Here is a 23,440-nt window from a genome sequence, read left to right as displayed (position 1 = left end):
AATGTGGCTCCCCGACGTCCCGGTGTCTAGAGGGAAGACTGGAGCCACACGCAGGGGCAGGACAGCTGTGCATCCAGCCACAGCTTGACTGGCATGGGGGAGGCCTGAGCAGTGCAAGAATATGGCCCCTTCAGCAGAGCGCCAGGCTGGTTAGGCCTGAATGGTTGCCCCCGGATGGTGTGTCCAGCAGGGGAAACAGGCACAAATTAAGTCATTTACCCCACAGCCAGAGACTCAGGCTAGACCCAGATTGTCTGGGTGTGTGTCGCAGTCCCCATGGGATCCGAGTGCCATACAAACGTACCAGACACCTGTGCCAGCATCCCAAGTTCTCCCCCGTCTCAGGGTAGGTAGGAATGGCCTCAAATGTCATTTGCCTTCTTACGCCCCTCCCCAGAGACAGGCGCAGTAACCCCAGTGTGTCTCGTGCATTCTGGGAAGGCTCTTGCCAAGAGGTAGGTCTAAAGCCACCATGGGAAGAAAGCTACAGCAGCTTATCCCTGCCCTGCCCCCATTGCTGTTAGCTGGGAGTTGGGTGCAGGGTTTGCAGAGTGCCTGATGCAGCTGCAAATCACTCTAAAGCACTAAGCATGTGCCCGGTGCCTTAGGCTGGTTGCTTGGCTGGTCCTCAGTCTGACCCTCCAGCTGAGGATTTCACCAGGAGAGCATTCCTCAGGTGCTTTCCTCCTGGCAGTCAGCCCTGACCCCAGACTAGTCTGGAGCCCCACCCTGAGGTGGCATCTGCCCGAGGGGGCGGGGGAGGAGAAGAGACCGTTCAGCTGCGTCACGCATGGAGGGGCAGATGCTGCTCCTGCTGCAGGATGGCCGTTAGGTCTGCATGTAATGCTGGGAGAGAAGCTGCAGCCCCATTCTCTAGCTGAATCAGAGTGAGCCTGTGTCTCCTTCATGGCGAGACCACCCTGCCGGGCTCCAGCTGAGCCTGCCCCACTTGCAGATCCTGCCTCATGTCACTGTTTCTGCCTGCACCCCTGGCCCCACTCCATGGAGACAGGGCACAGTCTGCAGAGCAGGATCTCCCCAGCCCAGCTGATTCCCGAGCCGGACCCCCAAGGAATGATTCACAAGGGAGGACGCTGCCTGCTGGACATACTCCTCTCCTGGAACAGGACAGCTTTGGAGGGAGAGGGGAGGAAGCTGGCTGTGGCTCATTGTCCTTCTGCATTGCCATGGGTGGGGACACTGGAGCACTGTCAGACACTGCTCCTGCCCCAAAGGCCAGAGACAAGGATGGGAGATGGGCATACTGCAGCCAGGTCACCACAGGGCACAGCTAGGGACAGCTCCAGTCCAGAGACACCTGGCAACTCCAGGAGCTGTAGGAGGAGTTCCAGGGCTACAGAGGCCATCTTCCAAGGCCTCTTCGCTCCAGAAGGGTGCTCAGATACCAATGGGTGGTGAAGACACCCATTGGTAAGCCCTGGCGCGCACACACACACCCCCACCCACCCCGACCTGCCAAATTTACCCAGGCAGAGGGAGCCATACAACACTCTCCCTCCCATTTAGTTCTATAGCTGGGGTGGGCCTGATGTGGAGATCTGTTCACAAACCCTTGCCATGGACTGGGGGTGGTCTTTTTTGGATGCCAGGTACTTGGGCTTCACAACCATCTCCCAGGGCCTGTTTCTAGAGCTTGGCCTGTCTGCAGCCCTGTACCACAGGCCTCCCCTTTCCCAGCAGGGGGCTGGGAAAGCAAAGGGCCCCCAGGGAGCTGGTTATTCAGGCATTTACTGTGCCCAGCCTGCGCACTGGGACCTGCAGGCCATGTGGGCTCCTCCCTGGGCAGCCCTGTACCTGAGTCTGAGCTGTCTGGGGTTCTGAGACATCCGGCTCCTCCAGCTCCGGAATAGACTCGTCGTTGCTCTCTGAGTCGTTACAAGAGCCTGGAAGAGAGAGGAGACGACCATCAGTGCCAGGGCTTGGGTGCCTCAACCGTCTAACCAGGCCTATCAACTGGGGTGAGGACACTCAATCCCTTCCCCTCTCGGCACTGAGGCACAGCCCTGATGTCTGTGGAAAGGCCACTTGCACATACAAGTTGTTTCCCAGGTTGAGGCCACAGCATGGCTTCCCTTTCGATAGCAGCCCTGAAACCATCTCTCGGCAGGAGGGGCACGAGCATCCGAGGGACAGGAATGCAGGACAGTGGGTGGGACGCACCTGGCTCTGTTCCAGGAGGGACTCATCCCTAGGTGCTGGATATATGTAGCCCTGGAGCTTATGGCCAAGCCAGACAAGTGGTGGAGGGGAAGGGACACACTCAAGGTCACTCAGTGGGTCAGTGGCAGAGCTAGGAGACCTGTGCCCTGTTCATGGGCTGTGCTGTGTCTTGCATTTACACAGCCCTCTCCATCTCCGATGGATCCTGACTACTTTAGAAGTGAAGTGCAGCAACCTCTGGAGTGGAAGGGGAAAGCTATTTACCAGCAACATTAGCTCATTGTCACCTGTCTTCAACTGAGACATTCCACTTCCCTCAAGTCCTGGGACACCTCAGATTGGAGTTTGGCCATGATGACTGAGAAATAACCCTGCTCCTGGGATCTTTGCTACCCAGAGTGCTTTGCACCTCAGTTGTAAGCCTCATTGAGGGAAGCCATGTGACTTCCTGGCTCCACCAGTGACCTTGGGCTGCTCTCTTCCCCTCCCATCCTTTGTCTTGTCTGTTTAGTCCCAGTCCCTTGGGGTCAGGATTAAAACCCAGCCTTTCCTTACAATGCAAGATCTGGCACTCCTAGTGTGGAAAACCCCACTTCCCTGAGTGTTGTGCCAACCTAACCCCAGGTCGGGACCCGGGTAGGCAGAGGAAGGAATGTCCCTCTTGACCTAGCTACCGTCACTCTGGGAAGATGGTTCCTACCCCAGTGGCAAACCCTTCAGTCACTGTGGTCTGCATCTCCACTAGGGTACCTGTAACGCCTGGCACTAGGGCCCCTAAGCTGTTGGGCCAGACATGCTATGGCCATGTTGCTAAGCTGGGGCCCAGCCAGCAGAATGGCACTTCAAGGCCTTGGTCTACCAACCCAGAGGTAAGAGCACCCTGCCCCCACGAGTCACTGACAACGTTGGGGGACAGATGGATTCCTGGATGTGCCCAAGTGCCGAGAGCTGCTCTGGGCAAGACCTAAGCTTAGAACCTGGGAGGATTCTAGAGGCTCCGTCCTGGCCAGGGAGGGCCCAAGGGTCTCCCGCCACACTTGGGCTCACCACATTTGACACCCAAGGCACTGTCTCAATTCTTGCCCGTCCCAGAGGGCTCATGCCACAGCTGCCAGCCTCTTCACTGAGGGGGATGGGATGGGAGCCACTGCTCAGAGTTGCAGCCTCCCACCCACACTGGGCCTCTGCCCCAGCTTTTGGTTACAGGCACTTACTGCCCTGGTCGTGTCCTTTGTGGGGCTGCAGGCTTCCACCCCCCAGCATGGAGTGGGATGGGCACATGCCCCATGCTAGGTAGGGACACAGGCAGTCCCATCCACCCTTGTTTGCTTTATATTGCACCATCCTAAAATTGAGCCCGCCAGCCTAGAACCCCACCCACCGCCAGGTATTTAGTGGTTAACAGCACCATGGTCCGAGCAGAGAGATTGGATCCTCGGCACAGGCACCAGGCCCAGGGAGCCCTTGGTGACCAGACACAGCAAGCCCATGGTTTGGGACTAGGGAGGGCGAGCGATGCAAGGCTAAGGCAGACCTGGGTTTTCACTGGGCCTCGGAAGCGGTGCTGGGAATCGCCTGGCGAGGAGCTCTGAATCCAGCAATGCTTCCCTCCCCCGGTTGTGTTTTGGTTCCCACTGGAAATGGGATGGGCCTGTTTGCGTAAGAGGGGAAACAAAGCTTTGAAAGCCCTGCTGCGCAGCCGGTCCGTAGGGCAGCGCAGCCAGCCAAGCTGCTCTCCTTTGTTAGCTTCACTCAAAAGGGTTTGCTCTGCAACAGCTCCAGCTGGAGACCGCCTCCCCCGCCCCACGGCACACACTGAGCCCTACAACGCAGGAGGCCGTGCCGGGCAGGCAGACCCATTAGAGCTCTGTCAGATGCTATCCAGCAGCTATTACAGGAGCCCACTGCAGCTCTGCCATTTGGCCTGGTGACAAGGATTGTATCAGCCTTCCTGCTTTGTGGGCATCCACAAGCCAGCTCCTAGGGCAAGCGCCATTCCCAGCAATAGTCCACTGCTCCCTTCCTGCCCCACCCCGATCCCTGGGCCGTAGCCTGGCACAGTTAGTCCTGGAGGCTGGCTCTGGTACACAGTAGTCTCTAGTGCCAGGGGCTGGAGTAGGGTAGGAGAGCTCCACTGAGACCAGCATAGGCTCTGCCTCAGGATTTGTAGGGTGCTTTCCCCAGAGGTTCTGCTGAGACGCCCGCCTCTCTGAAGCGGGCCTGCTGCAGAAGAGCTGTCAGGCTCAGGCAAACTAGCAGAGGGAAGGCCAGGCCAGGATTGCCTGGAGCTCAGTAGGGTTGGGGAGGAGGCCTTTCCCCTTCCTCCCACCCACAGCACGTGTACCTTTATGGTTAACTTCACAGCTTCTCTGCCCCACCGGCAGCTTGTCCTCCAGCAGCGTCATGCCAGCTGCCTCCTGCAGGCTCTCAATCTCTGGGCAGTGGTAGGGCAGCTCGTTCTCACTGGAAGAGCTCGACTCCGACTGGATGGAGCCGCGGTGGGCTCGCCTCTCTTCTGCGGATGCGGAACCCCTCCCTCTGGCATCTTTGTTCCCCGGGAGCTGGGGTCTCCCTCGGGAATCTTGGCCGCTGGGGAAGGGGTCTCTGCACGGGACTGGGGATGCAGAGCTCTCTAGAGCTGCAGTGGAAGGAGGAATTTTGTTAGGCTGGGTTCCTGCCACCCCCGACATAGATTAGTGTTTCCAGAGCAGGGCCCAGTGGAACCCACTGCTGGGCCAGCTGCATAGGGACATGTTTCTCCCATCAGTGGCAGCACTGGGACTGGAACCCAGGGGTCCTATTCCTAGTCTCCTGCTCCACCAGCCTTCCAGCTCCTTACAAAGCGAATCCAGGCCAGAGCCCTCTGGATGTGTCCACTCTTCAAGCAGGAGGTGTGAATTCCTGCTCAGGGAGACCTACCCATGGTGCTCTCATTGAGCTAGTATGTAGCCATGGGGGCTAGCCAGCTCAAGGATGATCCATCCAAGACACTAGGTATGTACTTGGGCTGACTAACCCCTCATGTAAGGTCCAAAGCCTTTTAGTAAGGCAGCGGCAGCCACATTAGGACAGCAGCAGCCCTGGGTTAAGAAGCAGAGAGTCACATCCTCACATTCCACCTAAATTGCATCAAAACAATGAAATATTGGGCGGTTAAGGAGATCCTGTCCTAATAGACCCCAGTGTCACCAAATTAAAGAAAAGTTTCTTTAAACATCTTAAGAACTTTGTTTGACAGTATTCTGTCTGGCAAGGAATCACTTAACAGCTGTGTGTGGGAAATCTACTTCCATTGTTTTGCTTTTTTGGGCCCCACTTCTCTATTGTTTGTCTGGTTCTTGGATTGTTTCGGTCTATGGCATAACTAATTTTGCAAGATTTAAGTCAGCTAAGGTGGTGGGGTCTGATTGGGTAAAGAATTGTTTTGTAATGGGCTGTGATTGGTGAAAGATACCGTTTGGTAGGACTTTGGTTAAGGTAGAGCTAAGCAGGACTCAAGTTAACTATATCTACTGGGGTCCAAAAGGAAGTTTTTTGGAACCTAACCCCAGGACACAACCCAAGGTCAGAACTGCCAGACCTCGACACCCTGCCAACCATATTGTGCAAGAAGCTGGAGGAGCTCCCTCCCGCCTCAATCCTGACTGGCCACCAAAACGCATCTGCTTTATTGGGAGTGGGAAGCATTGTGCGCTTAGCATGGGCACTCTGTTTGGTAGCTGTTAATAGAGGTTAAGGAGATTACTGTATAAGGCCACTTCACTGATAAAAAGCCCTGTAAACTCTCAGCCCTAGGAACTATGTTGGGGGGGGCTAAATTAATCAGGTTCCACCTTGAGCCCATGGAAAGGTAAAGGTGAGGTGTCCTAGAGCAGGGGTTCTCAACTGCTCTTTGAGGCCCCCCCCCACTGCCAACATGCTATAAAAACTCCATGGCCTACGTGTGCTGTAACAACTGGTTTTCTGCATATAAAAGCCAGGGCCAGTGTTAGGGGGTAGCAAGCAGGACAATTGCCTGGGCCCCTATGCCACAGGGCCCCCTGTAAAGCTACATTGCTCAGGCTTTGGCTTTCAGCCACAGATGGCGGGGCTGAGGACCCCTGACTTCAGCCCCATGCAGCGAGGCTTCGGCTTTCTGCCCTGGGCTGCAGTGAGTCTAATGCTGGCCCTGCTTGATGGGCCTCCTGAAATCTGCTTGCAGCCCTTCAGGGGGCCCCAGACCCACAGTTGAGAACCACTGCCCTAGAGTGTGGGTAACACTTGCACTGCCGTGGCTACACTGTTTTTAAGCACACTAGCACTGCTCAGGCTAGCGAGGGTATGGCCCCTCAAGCTGGAACTTGCACGGACAGTTTGAAGAGTAGACAAGGTGGCAAAGCTCCACAGAGATCAGACAGGACAGTTAACAGCAGCTGGAGATCTGGCCCTTTGTCCAGAGACTAAGTGTAACTTTTCCTGCAACGCATGGCATGGTCATCCAGCTGGGAGGACAACCAGATCTGCCCTCTTGGGAAGGCTTCAAGAGCAGTGATTAACTGGCTAATAATTCCAGCTGTTCCACCATGCAGTGACCTAGTTAGTTTTTAGCAGAGCAGGGCTGCCTGCCAAGAGGCTAAGCTGAAAGGGCTGCCACCTTTGGGAGATGCCGGTATCATCCAGCACTTTAACAGAGTTCAGAGATTTGCAGAGGTCACTGACATGGCAGAGGGGACATGGTTGGGGCAGGAGATAAGAGCCTCAGGGTCTGGGACTCCCTGGATGAGGAATGCAGCTGTTTCTGTTTGAGAGAAGCTTCCTCCCAGTCCAAGAGCCAGTGACCTTTGCAACGCATACTTGAGACTGTTCCCTCACCATAGCCAGAAATGCAGTTCTCTCTGGGGTGGAATGAGGTGTCTACTAGCACCAGCATGAGTGTGTCAAGGACACTCTCCCAGCTGAAGCTGCAGATTAATTCAACTGGAGCTTGGCTAACCCATCACCTACTCTTGCAAGGAGCGCCATGAGATCCTTCATGGCCCAAAGGAGTCAGGACATTGAGGTCTTGAGGAGCATCAGTTAGGGGCAACCAGCAGCAGGGCAAGCCCCTTCCCCTGTGCCTTGGATGGATGCTGATTCAGTACCAACTTGGAGGGAAGGATGCTATCCACTGAGCAGTCTGTGTGTGTGACATTTGAGGTAGTAGTGTGCTAACCATTCCCACCACTGCATCATGCCTACCTTGGGGTAGGTGGTTCCTGGCTCACATGAAGTTTACAGGATGCAAGTCTAGCCGGCTCAAGAGAGGAATGGGAATCCCAAGTCCAAAACACAGGACTTGGGCAAGAACCTGAGAGGCATTGCACGAGCCACATCTGAGCAGAACTGGGGGCCTTCACACTTACCCCATGGCCATGGTTTGGGTTTAGGCATGTTGGGGAATGGGTGAAGGTTAAGGGCTGGCAACAAGGGAAGCTGGACAGCTCTTGTTCAGCCCCAGGAGTTGTACGTTTGGTCAAATGCACTGCAAGCTTCTCCCTGCTCTCCTGACTCAGTGATGCTTTCCCAAGGGAGCAGGTCTGATGCCATGTGCTTTAGAGAAACATCTCCATTGGAAAGGAGGACTTGTGGCACCTTAGAGACTAACAAATTTGAGCATAAGCTTTCGTGAGCTACAGCTCACTTCATCGGAAAAGTACTCCTTTTCCTTTTTGCGAATACAGACTAAGCGTATTCTGAAATCTCCATAGGACTAGGCCAGATACGCTGGTGTATGTTCATGTTGGAGAAGCCTATCCTCGGAGCGCCCACCGAGACCACTGCCACTAAGCCTACGCTGATATTAGCCTGTTCTATAAGGGAGAGGGTTAGAGAAGCACCTGCCTTCTACCCTCCCTGACCTGGGCAGACCAGGTCATTCCTGGCAGATGTTCCATCCCCTAATACAGGGAGCAGGAGGGGGAAGAAGGGATATTACCTTCTAAGTATTTCCTGGAATCCAGCGGGAGAGATGGCTGGTCTTCAGCGTGAGCGTCCTCTGCGACTGAGAGTGCTTCAGATGCGGGGAGTCCTGAGGTGTCTTTTTGACCTCGGATAGGATCCTCTGAGCAAGGTGGTGGGAAGGATAAAGCAGGAGGCACTTCTATGAGTTCAGAGCAAGGAGGAGGGGAAGGCACAGCCTCCACAGCGGCTTCAGGAGAGGCAGGCTGACCTGGCTGGAGGGGAGCTGCCACAGGGATGGGGCAAGGCTCTGGTGGAGGAGACTCTGAATCACTCGCCAGGGACACTGCTGAGGGCTCAGGAGAAGGCGAATCCTCCACAGCGGCTTCAAGAGAGGCAGGCCGACCTGGCTGGAGGGGAGCTGCCACAGGGATGGGGCAAGGCTCCGGTGGAGGAGACTTGGGAGGCTGGGAATCACTAGCCAGGGAAGCTGCTGAGGACTCAGAAGGAGAGGAACTGCGTATCAATGGACTGGTTGCTTCTGTAGTTGGAAGTGTCTCATTCTCTCTGCTGCTTTTAGTATCTTCCAGTGGGATTTGGCTTTGCCAATTACCCTCGTCTGCTGGATGCTGTGGACTCTGCAGGTGTCCTGCTTGGCTGGCCTCTGGCTTGGCAACATCTACACCTGCCTCCCTGGGGCTCTCCCAGGGCTCTTCCTCCCTGGGCAAGATCCCCAGCTCTGCAGGCTCCTCCAGGCTCGGTGACCTCTGGTCCTGGTCTTTGGCATGAGTTCCAGAGGAAGCCTGGACTGCCTCTTCCTCCAAGGGCCCTTCACTATGCAGGCCGGAGTCTTCCTCTGCTGAGAGATCCTGTTCCTCTAGCACAGGGGTCACTGACTCACTGCTGCCCACAGAGGAAGCGAGTAGTACAGGGCTGGGCATCACCTCCGCTGCAAGCAGCATCTCACAGATGCTCGCCAGTTCTTGTTCTGAAGCGCTCTCTGCCTCAGAGGGCTGCTGAGCACCCTGGTCCTCACTGGGCTGCGGAGAGGCGGTGCCAGTGGGGAGTTCGTGAATGGGCATTTCAGGTTCAGGCTGAGCTTCGGCCACCCCCTCTTGTGCTTCGCTGGCCTCCAAGGAGTCTGGGGTGGCCTCTCCTGAGGGGCACTCCAAGACCCTCTCCTTGAGGCTGGCAAGGACACTTTGTGCTTCTGTCACCATCCGGCTGCTTGCAGGACAAAGAGGCCCCACTTTGAGCTGGGAGGCCTGGAGGTTCCCGAAGGAGCCTTGTAACATGGCGGTGATTTGCTGCCGTTCGAGAGATGCTGCTGGCAGATCAGCAGGGTTCTCCACCAAGGCACCAGATGGCTCAAGCAATTCAAGGCTGACCGACAGGCTCTCTGCAATAACGGCTTTGGATTCCATTGAGTCAGGGCCCGTTTTTGTTGGCCCTGAATATTCAGCAGGACCCTCCGCTTCCAGGCTTGCGCTGGGACAGCTGTCCCCAGCCTCTGCGGGGGGCTGGCCAGGAACAGCAGGCTCGCCTATGTAGATCTCCTCCTCAGAAGCAATGAAGAGCAGCAGCTGATTGCTAGGCACCAGCATGTCGGCTCTTAGTCTGGTGCGCTCTGAACGAGTGGAATGTGGAGCTTCTTGCAGGGAGGAATAGTGCAAACACAGAGCCAGACTGTGCTCAGGGGACTCTGGGGCCAGGCCATGCTCAGCTGAAGAGACCCCTGAGGGGCTGTGCACAAGCAGTGATGGAGAGTCTCTGCTGCGGATGCCCATGTGGAGATATTCTGGTTGTAGGACTGCTTCCTTCAGCTCCGTTGGAATGTCACCCTCTTGCTGCTCTGTCCACTGGCTCGCTGCTTGTTCAGGAGCGTCCAGTTCTCTCTGTGCCCCGGAGGATTTTGGCTCAGTCAGCCTGGTGATCTCTCCTGTGCTCTCCTCAGAGGCCATGAAGAAGCTGGAATCCGTGTGCATGAAGGACTGTGCAGTGTCCGGTGGCTCTGGGGAGGATCCTCTGGAGGAAGTGGCCTTGTTGAGTTCCTCCCATGTAGAGTCTGCAGTGGTTGTCTTGTCATCAAGACCAAGTGCTGCACAGTTTGGTGTTTGTCTGCCTTCCAGCGAGTCTCCACTGGGCAGGTCATCGCTGACTGCGGAAGAGCTGCCTTCGGAAGCTGCCTCCGCACTCTCTGCCAGCTCCACCTCCCTCTCTCCTTTGGGCGGGGGAGTTCCTGGCCAACTCTCTTCGGGCTGAGCCTCGGCCTCCCTTTCCTCGTCAGTGAGGCAGACCCCTTCTTCGGATGTAGCCTCAGAGCCAAGTGCTTCCTCTTCCGGCACGTTGCCGAGACTCTCGCTCTGCTGCTCTGGCTCATCTTTTGCAGCAGCTTTTGCTTCCTGAGGAAGCTGGATGCTATCCACCCACTGCTCTTTGTTAGAGGTCCCCTTCCCACCAGGCAGCTTGTCGTGGCTGGGCTGGTCTCCAGTTTTCTTGGCTGTTTCTTCTGCATCAGCGTTCTCCATTCCCCCCTTGAGCACGACGTTCTCGCTGCAGCTCGTTGAGACAGACCAATCTTGATCCTCTTCAGCAACACGCTCAGGCTCCCAGGGAGACTCTGAGCCAGCTGTTTTCAGTAGATTCATGTTGCTGTCCCTCAACTCAGGCACATCTGGATCCAAGCTGCAGACATGCGGGGCCTGGAACACCTGAGCCCCTGGTTTGGGCAGGGTTTGGCCTGGAGCAGCTACAGTGGGAGATACCATTTCAAGTTGGTCTCCTAGGGGGCAAACCAGAGCCGAGACAGAATCTGTCTGGCTGTATGCCTCACTTCCTGATACAGATGCATCAGTGGCTTCCTCAGCAGATCTGGTCTGCAAGTCATGGTTGACTGTGCCTGAACGGGGAGCTGGAGTTACCATTTCCACAGGTTCTCCCAGGCTCTCCAGTGCCTGAGCAGCCACCTTTGGCTGGGTCTCTTCCATCGCAGTGACAGGCGAGGCACCAAACTTGGATTCCAAGTCAGATTCTGCAGCCTCAGTGGTGAGCCGCTTCTCTTCTGTGCTTGCCCTGAGCTCCTCTTGATTCTGGTCTGTTCTGCTGTTCATTTCTGCTGGCATCCAGCTGCCAGGAGAGGCAGGGGTGCTCTTGTCCAGATGAGGTTCTCTTGAGTTGGAGTCTTTGGTCTCTCCTGTCCCTGAGCATAGCCAGGCTGGCTCAGGGATGCTGCTGTTTGCCAGGGCCAGCTCCTTGCCTAGGGCTTCTTGCCCCCAGGTTGGTTCAGTGCTCTCTGGAGCTGCTATGGCCTGAGGGAGCAGTGAGAACTCTGTTGTGCTGAAGTACCTTTTCACATAGGTCTCTATCTCAGACTCTGAGCTCACGTCCAGCTCCCCACACTCCTGCTGCTTGAAGAGCTGGCTGCTCCCATCCAGCCTCCTCTGGAGTTCCTGCAGGCCTTTCTGCATTGCGTGGAGGTCCAGGCTCTGGGACTCTGCATCCCCAGGCGGGAGAGGCGGCTCCTGTTGCTGATCCACCACAGCCAACATGGGCTCGTTGTGGCTGGCTGTTTCTGTGAGCACGTTTGGCTGCGTGTCATTTTGTCCCAGAGGTGGCAGGGAATCCAGGTTGGCTTCCAAGAACAGCTCCCCTTGTTCCTCATTGTTGTTGACTTGATCGAGAGAGGAGGCCTCCGCCAGATCCTCTTCAGAGGAGGAGAAGCAGGCGATCAAGCACTCTCCTGCTGGCTCACTGTCAGCTCTGGCCACTTCAGGCTGTTCCAAGCTGGTGTCAGAGGCTCCCAGTTGGGCCTCGAAGTGACCTTCCATCCTCCCTCCCAGAGAAGTGCTGTCCTGGTCTAGGAGCTCCAGGAGATGTGCTTCTATCTCAAACATAGAGGCATCACTCGCTTTCCTGGCAGTAGGCTCAGCGAGCTCAGTGGGAGCTGGCTTCTGTTTCCATGGCAAGGGTATCACGGATCCCCTCCCATCCCCGCCTCTCCATGGTGCCCCACACACTTCAGCAGTAGCCGACTGGCTTATTGGCTCCGTGTTCTCCAAGACTACCTCCAGCCCAGGGAAGGCCTCAGTCTCCTCGTCTGTATCAAAGCAGGCAATCAGGCACTCTCCTGAACTGGGGAGCCCTTTCTCCAGGGCCTCCTGCATGTCTGACAGTGAGGACTGGTGCTCTAGGGAGCTCTCCGAGGAGGAGCCAGTATTCCCTGGAGAGTCATCCGCCTGGTCAGATTCAGCTCGTGGAGCAGATTCCCCGGAGGATGTTGTGCTGTCTGGTTTCAGAGAGGGGCTCCAGCTGCGGCCTGTGACCGAGACACTGCTGCTTCCTGGACTGTCTTCAGAGTCGCTGTGTTCATCCACCGGCACTGCCTTGGGTTCGGCGAGTGCCTCTGATTTCAGCATCCCTTCGCTTTGGGCTGGTGGCTGCTGCTCTTCTGCCTCCCCTTCTTCCTCCTCCATGGTTCCCTCCAGCTCATCCTGGTGAGCCACGTTGCCCTCTGGCTCAAACCCAACCTCCACCTCTGTGTGGGGGACTGTGCCCAGCTCCATGTCCAGAGCAGAGAAAGCCGTGTATTCCTCATCGGTGTCAGAGGCATCTGACGACGTCTCCATCTCGCTCTCGCTGCCTGAGCGGGAGGCCCCTGGCTCAGAGTCCTCCACAGCTGGCTTCTCCCCTTCCTGAGCCGAGGGGGTCACCACGGCATATTGCTCGGTGCTGTACAGCTGCTCATCCGCCTCGCCATTGTAGGAGGCGGAGTCGGAGGACTGGGAAGTGTCGTCTTGGTAGGCAAAGGACTCATCCACGCCCTCGTTGATGGAGTTCTCTGACAGAGAGTGCAGGAAGGAGGCGGAGGTGCTGTCGTCTTCCTCTGCCCCGTAGACGACATCGTTCTCCACGGACTCCCCCTGGGGGAACAGTGTTATCTCCAGCGACTCGGCCTCAAAGATCAGGCTCCCGTGAAAGGGCAGCAGTGCAGCAGGGATCATCTGGTCATTGTCCGTGAAGTCTGACGGGAGCTCTGCCGAGGAGCCGGTGGTCTCGGCCTGCAGGCTGCTGGGCGTCTCTGCATCCGATGAGCAGCTTGCCCCAGACACGCTGCTGGACTCTGACTGGAGGCCTGGCAAGGGGATGGGGGAACAGGACAACAGGCTGGACTCCAGAGGCTCTTTTGTTGCATCCATGGGCCCCAGGTTGGCACCAGCTGGGTCAGAGGTGAAGACATCCACCTTAAGGAGCTGCCTGGCCACAGTGCTTTGCAGTGGCTCAGTTTCATCCCCAGAGTCTCCTCCTGGCTGGGGCAGGTCCTTCTCCTGACCTGGCAGCAGCTCACCTGGATCCTCCAGCTCTGTGGTGTGAGGGACAGATGCAACAGAGGTAGCAATTTCAGAGTCCCACTCTTCTGGCGTGGTCTGACCATCCCCTTCCTCCTCCACCGGCACTGAAGGCAGAGCCGTGTTTCCAGAGGAGAGCCTGTCCAAAGACAGGTCATCTTCCTCCTCCAGCTGCTCAGGAGACAGACAGGAGCTCCTGGCGTATCGAGCCGACTCCTCAGAAAGCTCCAGCTCTGACAGGGATTCCCCATAAGCAGTTGGGGCGTCTATGGTCTCTGACTCGGCGATCAAGTTGGGAGAACAAGACGGGGACGTGCTGGAGGTGCCCGAGGAGGCCCAGCTGCCCCCCTCGGCGGTGATGTAGGATCCCGATGGAGAGGTGGGTGGGGAGCACAGCCCTTCGTTGTCCATATCGCTCTGCTCCTCGCTCAGGCTGTCCTTGGTGTAGGGGAGGTGCTTGAGGTGGGAGTAGACTGTTTTGATGGGTGTTGACGGGGCTGTGAAGTACAGGTCTGGATCCAGGACTGGTTTGACCTGTGGGGGTTGCAAGTGCCCTGCTTCAGCCAGCTCATCGGGGGGGTCTTTGGCAGGCACGGGAGATGGGGAAGGCACATCAGCCATGGTTTCACCCTGAGAAAACAACTTCTCCTTTAGCGTCACGCTCGGCTCTTTGGGCTCCCAGGGTAGTGGACAAGGAGGACTATAGAGACACACTTGCCTGTTGTCTCTGGGTTTGGGGCAGGGAGATTCCCCTGGTGTGGCCTGGGCAGAGAGTTTCCCAGCAGCCTCGGAGCTGCTCTCTAGGATCTGATTTTCCTCCTCACTCGACTCCTCTCTGGCATCGGCCACGAGGCTTTCAGCGCCGGCTGCCTCAGACACAGAAGCCTTGGTGTCCAGCAGAGAGCTGTGCGGCTCCATCCCTGCGTCCGTCTCGTCACGGCTGCACTGGGTCTCCTCCCCCATCACGATCCTGGTGTCGAGCATATCCACACTCAGCGCTTCCTGGAAGCCTTTGGGGGCTGCACAAGCTTTGGGAGGAGTTTCCAGCAGGACCTGGCCACACTCACTCAGTGCAGCCAGGCCAGCGGGGGAGCTTCCAACAGCCGTGTCACAGCTGGCTCCTTCTGGCTGGGGCCTGTCCTCTTTCTTGGCTGGCAGGAAGGCCAGGGCTCCTGGGCTGCAGAGGGTGGGGTCCATGGCAGCAGGGCTTGTACAATCGGGGGCTGCTGTCGGGGAGACCTGCAGTGGAGTCAGGGCAGAGAGGGGTGAAGAGGCACCACTGGGGGTGGAAGTGCTGGAGGCATTCCGAGAACCATCTGGGGAGAGATCAGAAGGAGAGACATTGAGTCTAAACACTTGCTCCAGGACTCCCCTATTCCACCCAATGACACAGCAGGGCTAAGCCTGCAGAGCCAGCAGGGAGGTAAGGACTTGGAGCTACAGCCTTGGATTAAAGCATTACAACCCAGATTTACTTTTCACTAGTCATGGGGGTCTGCACATCACTGTAGCCTTTGAGTGGCAGTTTTGTTTTCTGGTTCCCATGCACCAGCTCCAGAGAGGTGGGGAGACTGAAGTCTAGCTAACGGACACCTCCTCCCACCCCAAAAGCCTGTCAAGTGCTGTTCTACTCTGGAGAGTGACTATGCCAAGCTGTCCCCTTCTCATTCAAGAGGTCCAGCCCCATTCATATCCAGTCACAGCCAATCCCTTTAGCAATAAGACATGGATAATGTTTCACAACCCTCTGCAGAACCTGCCCAGCTAAGGAACAGCAAACCGACTTGATTCTATTCTCCCTTGTGCATGAGCATCGTTCACAGAGTTCCAATCAGTTACACTCGTGCAACCTCTGCCTTCAGCAGGCTTGCACAGGTGTCCCCGGGAGCAAGACTTTACCTCCAGAACATTTGTGACGGTGCATGAGAGGCAAATGCCAGCTGGACGGTTAGATCCCACAAGGGTTTGCAACACTGGCAATTCAAAAAGCACCATCTCCCTCTTGTGCACAGTCACCCATGATTTGGAACTCTAGAGTAAACAATACCATTTACAGAGTCACTTTTTGAAGTAGAGATAGTCACAAATGCTGAAGTACAACCCCATTCAGCTGTGCAGAGGGTAGATAGCATCTTCTACTAGCTAGAAGTACAGTTTCATTAATTTCCTTGCTGTATAGACTACACAAATAGTGCATGAGCCTGAAGTTTAGTGTTTCCTTTAGAAAAGTTTAGCCTACGGTTTCAGTTTGATTAGTTCTAGTGTCTGATTTTAAACCAGGCTCCTGTTGATCAGAAATCAGTTAGACTTGACTGTGGACAGTTTCGACATAAGCACCCGCTTAGCGACCAAACCAAGCTAAAACCTGCTACCATTTAAAACGTCTGAAGTTCTATGTGAACACAAGACAGCATCTCTCAGCAGCATGTGATAATGTAAGTGTAAGACAGTCAGATACATGAGTATGTAAGTACTGGGCAAGGAGTGCTTAATTTGATTGTTGGACAAGCCATGAGTAGCAGACCCATGCTAAAGAAACTAAGTCAATTGTGTGTTGTTGAAAGGAACCAACAGAGCCTTGGAGACCCAGATGTTCTTTCTATGGAGCAAGCTTTCCCCAGCTATTTGATTAGCATATTGGTCAAATTATTTGTTGTTTACAGTGTTAACTGGGAGTTTAGCTCTTTATGTTGTTCATGGATTGATCCCAGTTTGCATAAGCCACTGGCAAATACTCTACAAACATATTTCAGAAAGCTGTTCACTTCAGACCTTTGCACCTGGCTCTTCATGGTGTCTGTCACTGGCAGGGAGATAAATCATGAACACGTTTCCTGGACACCTTTGGGCAAATACAGTCATTGTGAAACCCCAGGCTTGGATGTTTTCACCCACATCCAGCACCCAGCCAGGCTAGGGGAACAGATCAGGACCTGTAAGTAGCAGGATGGACTCCCTGCTTCTGTTCACTTCTTTATGCAGCTGTAGTCTCTGCCCTGACTGGCACCAGAGGCGACCTGGGGGCCACTCCCATAGTTTAGGTCTATGGAATCTGCCAACCAACCCCTCCACTGCTGTCTCCAGCTATGGCAGACTAGGAACAGAGTGGAGATCAGCAGTGTGTCACGCTGACAACCAAACAGCCATCGGATGGTGAATAGCTTTAAGTCATAAGAACGGCCATACTGGGTCATACCAAAGGTCCAGCCAGCCCAGTATCCTGTCTACCAACAGTGGCCAATGCCAGGTGCCCCAGAGGGAGTGAACCTAACAGGTAATGATCTAGTGATCTCTGCCATCCACCTCCACCCTCTGACAAACAGAGGCTAGGGACACCATTCCTTACCCATCCTGGCTAATAGCCATTAATGGACTTATCCATGAATTTATCCAGTTCTTGCCTGAGGAGGTTGTGAAGGCCAAGACTATAACAGGGTTTAAAAGGAGTTCCGCAGGTTGACTGTGTGTAGTCACTACATCTAGCCCAGATGCCAAAGCAGCTGTTGGGTGAATGGCTCTAGATCCCATTTCCAGTCCCTCCCCCTGCCCCCCCCCCCAACTCCCCATCCCCTCAGATGGGCTTCCATTACATTTCCCCACCCCCACCCAGTTTTGGGGTTAAAGATGGCATGTCAGGTCTCAGCAGCTCCCTGGGCAAGGTAGGAAGAGGAGCAGAGAAAGTTACCTGTAAGTGTCCAGGGAGGCTAATGCAGTTTCCTTGTTTGATTGGAGAGCTGCAGCAATTAGCTACGAGAGAGATTTCTCCGTGCTACAGCACTTGGTGCCCTCACATTAAACTCACCAATTCCTTCTCTTTGGATTCAACAGTCACTTTCCCCAGCACTGGCGTGCGGCAGCTGTGCAAGGATGCCATGCACTGCAGGACAGATTGGACCAGGACACAAAGGCTTCCTGACCCACCCGAAGCAGTGCCATCCCCCGGTGTGCAGTCATTCAGATATAAGCCGGTGTCCTGGCTCAATTTTAACTCCTCAGAATAGCCTGGAGTCTTGGACGAAGCCAGCAGACTCTAGTTTCAATCTCACCCAAAGAGCACAGCCCATGGAGCAGCTCGTGGCATGGTGCTGGGACACTGACAGTACCAGTGCAGAAAAGACAAGGCCACTTTCTGGAGTCAGAGCCTGGCCTGCAGCATCCTAGAGGTTTCCTATTAAAATGCTGACTCACCCCCATGCCCGCTTAGCTGATGTCTGGAAAAGAATCCCGCTGGAGATGGCCAGGCCTGCAGCCAGAGCACGCACAGTGTACACTGAAGGGTTTGCAGAGTGGCATCTCCTTAACTCCATAAGGCAGTTACCTCTCCAGGGGGAGAAGGGGGCCGGATGGACTGTTGACCTCACCCAACTGAACCTTCAGGCATAGCGATCAGGTCAAGTAGCACTAAGGAATGCAGCTCCCCCTTGAATGCATGAGACCAGGAAACCGTCTAGGGTGCTGGGAAGTAGTGTGGCCTAATGGGGAGGGCTCTGGACTGGGGCTCCCTTCCTAACTCTGCTACTAATCTGCTGTAGAACTTTAAGCCAGAGAAAGGTGACGTGATCTCCCATTTTCCTCCCCCCACATTGTTTAGACTAAGTTCTTTGGGGGCAGGGACTGTACGTCCAATGCCTGGTCTGTTGGGGTCTATAGGGTCCTGCAGTGCACAAGAGAGGCTGCTGTGGAATAGACAGTAAAATGGGAATGGCCTTCCAAGGCCTGCTGCACCCTAGACTCCAGATAACAGCTTCCCATTCAACCACCATCTCCCCATGGCTTGACTTAGTCACAGAGCGAGCGGAGAAGCCAGACCTGGAAACCCAAGTTACCTCTTCCAAGGTTCTCTCCAAAGCCACCATCCTCCTCCCCCCTTTACCTGCACCCCACACGGGCCTTTACAGAGCTCTTTTCCTCTCCAAGTTCTGCACATCTACACGTGTGCAGCTTCAGTTGCATGCAGCCATCTCTGGGGTGGGGTGGGGAGAGGGAAGTACAACTAACTGATGAGACAGGGTTAGCCAATGACATCAGGAGAAGCTACTCCTGATAAAGTGCCAGGGGCATTAGGAAGCTCAGACAGGACTTGATTAATCCTCATCCTGTCAGCTCCATTTAGCCAAATCAGAAGGATTAAGGTCTGGAAATGACCCTGGGGCGTTGGAACTGGTGGTTCCAAGAATCCAAGTGTTTCCAGCCTGGGTCCTGGCCTAATTCATCCCTTCTGATTACCTAGCACATTCAAGGGAGTGGAAGACAATTTGTAAGAAGGCAAAATAAAGGGTTTATTCCTCCGTACTCAGGCTTGAGGTTAAGGCCTGGGACATAGCAGACCTGTAGTCCGAGAGACCTTGGGCAAATTGGCCACTATGCCTCAGTTCACCCCCCTCCACAATGAGGGGAATGCTTCCATGTCTCAGCGGGGCCGTGAGGCTGCAGCTGTGAAGTACACGTAGCACTGCCCATCCCAAGAGCTCCACTACGACCGCAGAGTATTCTGGTTAAAAGACAGGGGCCCTAGGGTTCTGTGGCCAGGACTGCTGCAGACTCACTGGATCTGTTCCTCCATTCACCTGTCTAGAGAGGGAGCTCATACACCCTGACAGTCTGAGCTGGACTGATGTGCCCCAAGCACACAAAGCTGGGGGGCAGGGTGGGGGGACAGGAAGTGGAATGGCACAGGCTCCATTCCAACTACGCCCTGGAAGTTAAGTGAGAGGGAGGAAGGCAGGCAGCTCAGACAGGGGACATTCCCCTAGTTGGGGACTGCCACAAGCCCACCTCCTTTTCAAACTCCAGAACAATTGAGTTGCTGGGTGGATTAGTGCGTCAGAAGGTGAGACACAAAATAAACCCAGGGATTACAAGGTAATTGGCAGGACCATGAAGCACGCAGACTGCAGGAGCTACCTGCAGCTAAGCCCACTTAAGCCACTGCCTCAGTATTTGGAAGGTATTAAAGTTAGATGAACAAGAGAGGGAGGTGGCGGGGGGGGTCACTATTTATACACAGCCCCTTTCATCCAGAAGGAGCCCGCTATATTAATCAGACATCTTAGTTCACGGAGAGGCAGCGACCCCTGGGGTGGAGTAAACACCCTGATCCACCTCTAGTTTCCATTAAGGGAGCTCAGCCCCACGAGCCCTGGGCTGGATTGCTACTCACAATAGAGTCTGCTCAAGGCCTTCTGGTCTAGCTGGCATCTCTTATTCTAGTCCCACCAGCAAAATATCAGACTGTCGTTCAGCCAATAGTCAAACCAAGATTTTTTTTTGCTTAATCCCTGCAGGCACAGTGATATGCTGCTAAGAACCAGTGGGCTTCCATGAGTACTGCGCCCCTTCGCCTGATCCACAGCCAGGAGCAGCGCTGGGGCCATCTAGCTACGGGCCTCCCCAGAAAGACAGCGAGGGAAGGAGGCTGGGTCACTCTGAAGACTGCTCCCGCTGAAAGCTTTTACCCTTCACTCCTGGGAGCGACAAAGCGCCTGTCCATGTTCAGCCCACGTCACTGGAAAGGGAGGGACTTTGGGGGCCAGGTCTCCTCTCTGGAGGATCTCTTTGGGAAAACCCCATGTCAGGTCCATCTTAAAACTAACTTGGTTGCCTTTATATAGATTTTTAAAGCCCTGTTAGTGATGGATAGTAGCACAGAGGCCCTCCTCCTCCCAATTGTGCCTGGCATACGTCCAGTGAGGGTCTGCCCCCAAAGCTGCTCTTTTGATTGCGACACAAAGGATGATCCTCCTCCACCCCAAAGGGTGAGGGGTGAGCCACCGAGATTCAGTAGCTTGCTCAGGAAAGCTGTGGCAGGCCTGAGACCAGAACCCTGATCCAATAGGCACCTGGATAGCCAAGGGGAAAGCTACTTCTGGGCACTCCAGCCCCAAATGGTGAGTGGCTTTGCAGCCCCTTACCAATCCCCCAGCCAAGCGAGCAACACCATTGGTGGTGTCTGTCCTGTAGCGTGGACTCTGCTTAGGGCAGTTCTCCTGCCTGCCCTGTCCCAGCGGGATGATGGGAGAGTTTGGTTTGACTCACCATGTCTAGGGATCACGAGTGCCTGGTGTTAGTGACACAGGACCTGTATTGGGTTCCACTGGCAAATGTCCAGTAATGTAAATGTCGGGTATTTACACACTGGAAGGCTAGACACTACCTAGGGAGCCTGCTCTCCTGCCCTTATCCTGTTGTCCTGTAATAGTGTAGTTATTACCAGGATTTTGCTGCTTACATTCAGCTGCTCTCCCATGCAAGGTGAGGTGCATTTGGAGTAACTCATGTCTATCAGGGAGGAGAGGACAGACGATTGATTTTCTCCACCACCATTCCCTATGCTCTCTGGGCAGGCAATACTGAGCCATGAAATCCTGCTTACCTCCAGGCTTCGCTTCCAAGCAGCCCAAGTTACAGAACTCAGCGTTTCCCTCCAGGGAGGATGCAAAGGGAGTTTGAATCTATGCCCAAATCAGCACTGACCAGACTCCCCAAGTTCACACCAAGCACTGATGGGAGCAGCTGCTGGAACTTCCCCTGCCACATTCAGCTTTGCCCCACACCCAGCGTTACTCCGACTCCAGCTCCATTTTGCTGAGCAGGGCTTGACGTCTGCTCTAGATTCCTGAGTGGGATGTTGCACTACGAAAGCCTCCCCAGAGAGCCTGCACTGAACCTGGCAGATGCCAAGCATGACCGTGGGAGCGTGATCAGCATTACAGGAAAACTTTGACCCCAGAGACAAATGATCATTTTGGTCTTCACTATGGAGACCATGCCCTGACTTAAAAGGTATTCAGCTTTTTTTTTTTAAATAGACTTATAAAAAGCTTGCACTGGGGAGTCACCAGGTCTTTCCCCATCTAGCACTGCAGTAAAGTGCCCATAAGGAGCTTTCCTGCTCCCCAGCTGAGATATCAAGGTCTTTTCAGAGAGGGAGAGCGAGTCCAGGAGCAGCACCCAGCTCACAAGACTGGAGTGCAACAGACCAGAGACAGCTACCATTACCAGAGCAGAGACACTCGGCAGGATCAGGAGCTGCATGGAAGGTAGGGCTGGAGGCAGCCAAAGTGACACGTGACCCCGTTAGAGGAAACAGGGAACCACTCTCCCCCCCACCCCTGCCCCAAACCTCACTCGAAGGTAGCTCTCCAGAGCCTTTTGCTGGGGAGTGACCAGTTTGAACTGGTTTGGTGGGCTCTGGCAGGAAGGAATGGTCTTCCAGCAAGATAGTTATTTGCCACCAACTATCAGTGGCTAATTAGAGCCAGCTCCTGCTGTCAGGCCTTTGGTCATTAATTTAATCCAGGGTACTTCTCTGCCTGCTCCCCCCCTCCATTTCTGTAACATTCAAGCACCTCACAGTCCAGTGCATTTATCCTCAACCCACTGTGGAGCAGGGCAAGGCTGTTCTCCCCATTGCACAGATGGGAAACTGAGGCACAGACTAAGGGACTTGCCCAAGGTCACAGGCACAGCAGGGACTTGAAGCCTGTTTTAAGTCCTAGGCTAGGGCCCTGACTATTGCTGGATCACTGGCTTCAGTCTCCTGGGGGTGGGAGGAGAACAGATTTACTTGGGTACCTTTGAGAAGCCAGGTTGGTTTCTTTCACTTCAGTCACTTCTGCAGCAAAACTGCATGACCTGCTGCCTGTTTATTGCTTGGCTGGAATCTCCCCAGAGCCCCACAGCTGTGATTCGGCCACAGCAATGCAGCCAAGAGCATACAGCAGGAGCGAGAAACCCAGTCTGGGCACACATCAGTCTCTGGTGCGCACTGCAGCTGGCACACTTCCAGGGCTAGCGGCACCTCTGTGCCCTTCCTGTGCTTCGAGCATGCCCACGGGGGGCTAGGCCTTGCACCTGTCCCTCTCCTGGGGAGGAAGGCTGCAATTCTACCACGTGGACCAGGCCTCCAGCTCCCTCTGTATCGATCTCAGTCGCCCAGGGGGCTCACCTGCGTTCTGGCGCCAGCAGTTCTCCTGTGGGAGCCTGACCAGCCACAACGACCAGCTGGCCTTCTGAAACCAGACTGGCTCTTCCCACAGGAAGAACAAAGCATATGAGAAAGTGGATTGTAAGGCAGCTTGTGTTTAGAGTAACCCTAGGCTTCCTAGGCCAGATGGTAGCAGAGGCAGGTCTAGCCTCTTCAGAGCTTCCCCCGCATGCAGGTACCTGGAACGGGGGGGGGCAAGGGACGGGGTGTCAGTCTGGGTTCCTGGACCGGCTTCCCCACTGCCTGCCTTAAGCTGCTGTGGTCTTTTTGATTGGGAGTTGCCAGGTGTGACGATGTGACGCAGCAGGGAGGGGGGAGTGTTGACCTGGGAATGTGCCCTGGGGACGGGAGACCTGAGAGCCTGTCACCTGAGCCAGGAGGGGGAGGGGGAGGTAACACCTCTGCCCAGGAATGTGGAGGGAGGCTGCAGCAGGGAACCTGCTCGGTGGGTTTAGTTTCAGTTTGGGGCTGGGTGGAGGAACACAGGGAACCCCAGGGCTGGGGTCTAAGCTCCCTGCTCCCCCAGAAGGACTTCACTGAGGGGTCCTGGGTGTCCCCACAAGCTCTGTTTTGGACTGTGTTCCTGTTGTCCAATAAACCTTCGGTTTTACTGGCTGGCTGAGAGTCTCAGTGAATCCCAGGAAGAGGGGTGCAGGGCCTGGACTCCCCCACACTCCGTGACAACTGGTGGCAGCGGTGGGATCTACTGCACCCCGTGAACGGCGCTTCCTGCAGTAAGTGACTGGGGAACAGTAAAACGAAGGGGGATTGACGGGGACCAGGCGTGCTGAAGATTCAGAGAGAGACGGTTTCAGGGGGCGGTTAACCCCTGGGAGTGTGTGACCAGAGAGAAGGACTTTTGCAGTAACAGGGTCCCCCGGGGGATTGCAGCGAGCGGTCCCAGGGGCGGAGGAGTCTGCAGCTCGACCCTGGCAAAGAGGTGGTGACCTCAAGAAGGACTGGCACACTAGGGGCTTTTCCTGGAAACCGTGGACAGCTGCCCGGCCTGCGA

General features: G+C 55.2%; 1 protein-coding gene across 1 annotated transcript in view; it reads right to left on the bottom strand.

Moving 5' to 3' along the window:
* Positions 1-23,440, bottom strand: part of LOC141983387 (uncharacterized) — a 55,252-nt gene that overhangs the window by 5,324 nt on the left and 26,488 nt on the right. Inside the window, exons 2-4 of the mRNA XM_074946472.1 lie at positions 8,135-14,758; positions 4,526-4,819; positions 1,816-1,904 (exon numbers count right to left, since the gene is read on the bottom strand). Coding sequence (XP_074802573.1) covers positions 1,816-1,904; positions 4,526-4,819; positions 8,135-14,758 — 7,007 coding nt within the window. The remainder of the gene's footprint in view (positions 1-1,815; positions 1,905-4,525; positions 4,820-8,134; positions 14,759-23,440) is intronic.

The sequence above is a fragment of the Natator depressus genome, chromosome 2 (genome assembly GCF_965152275.1).
Source record: "Natator depressus isolate rNatDep1 chromosome 2, rNatDep2.hap1, whole genome shotgun sequence".
Lineage (NCBI taxonomy): Eukaryota > Metazoa > Chordata > Testudines > Cheloniidae > Natator > Natator depressus.
This window is presented reverse-complemented; position numbering and strand designations above follow the sequence as displayed.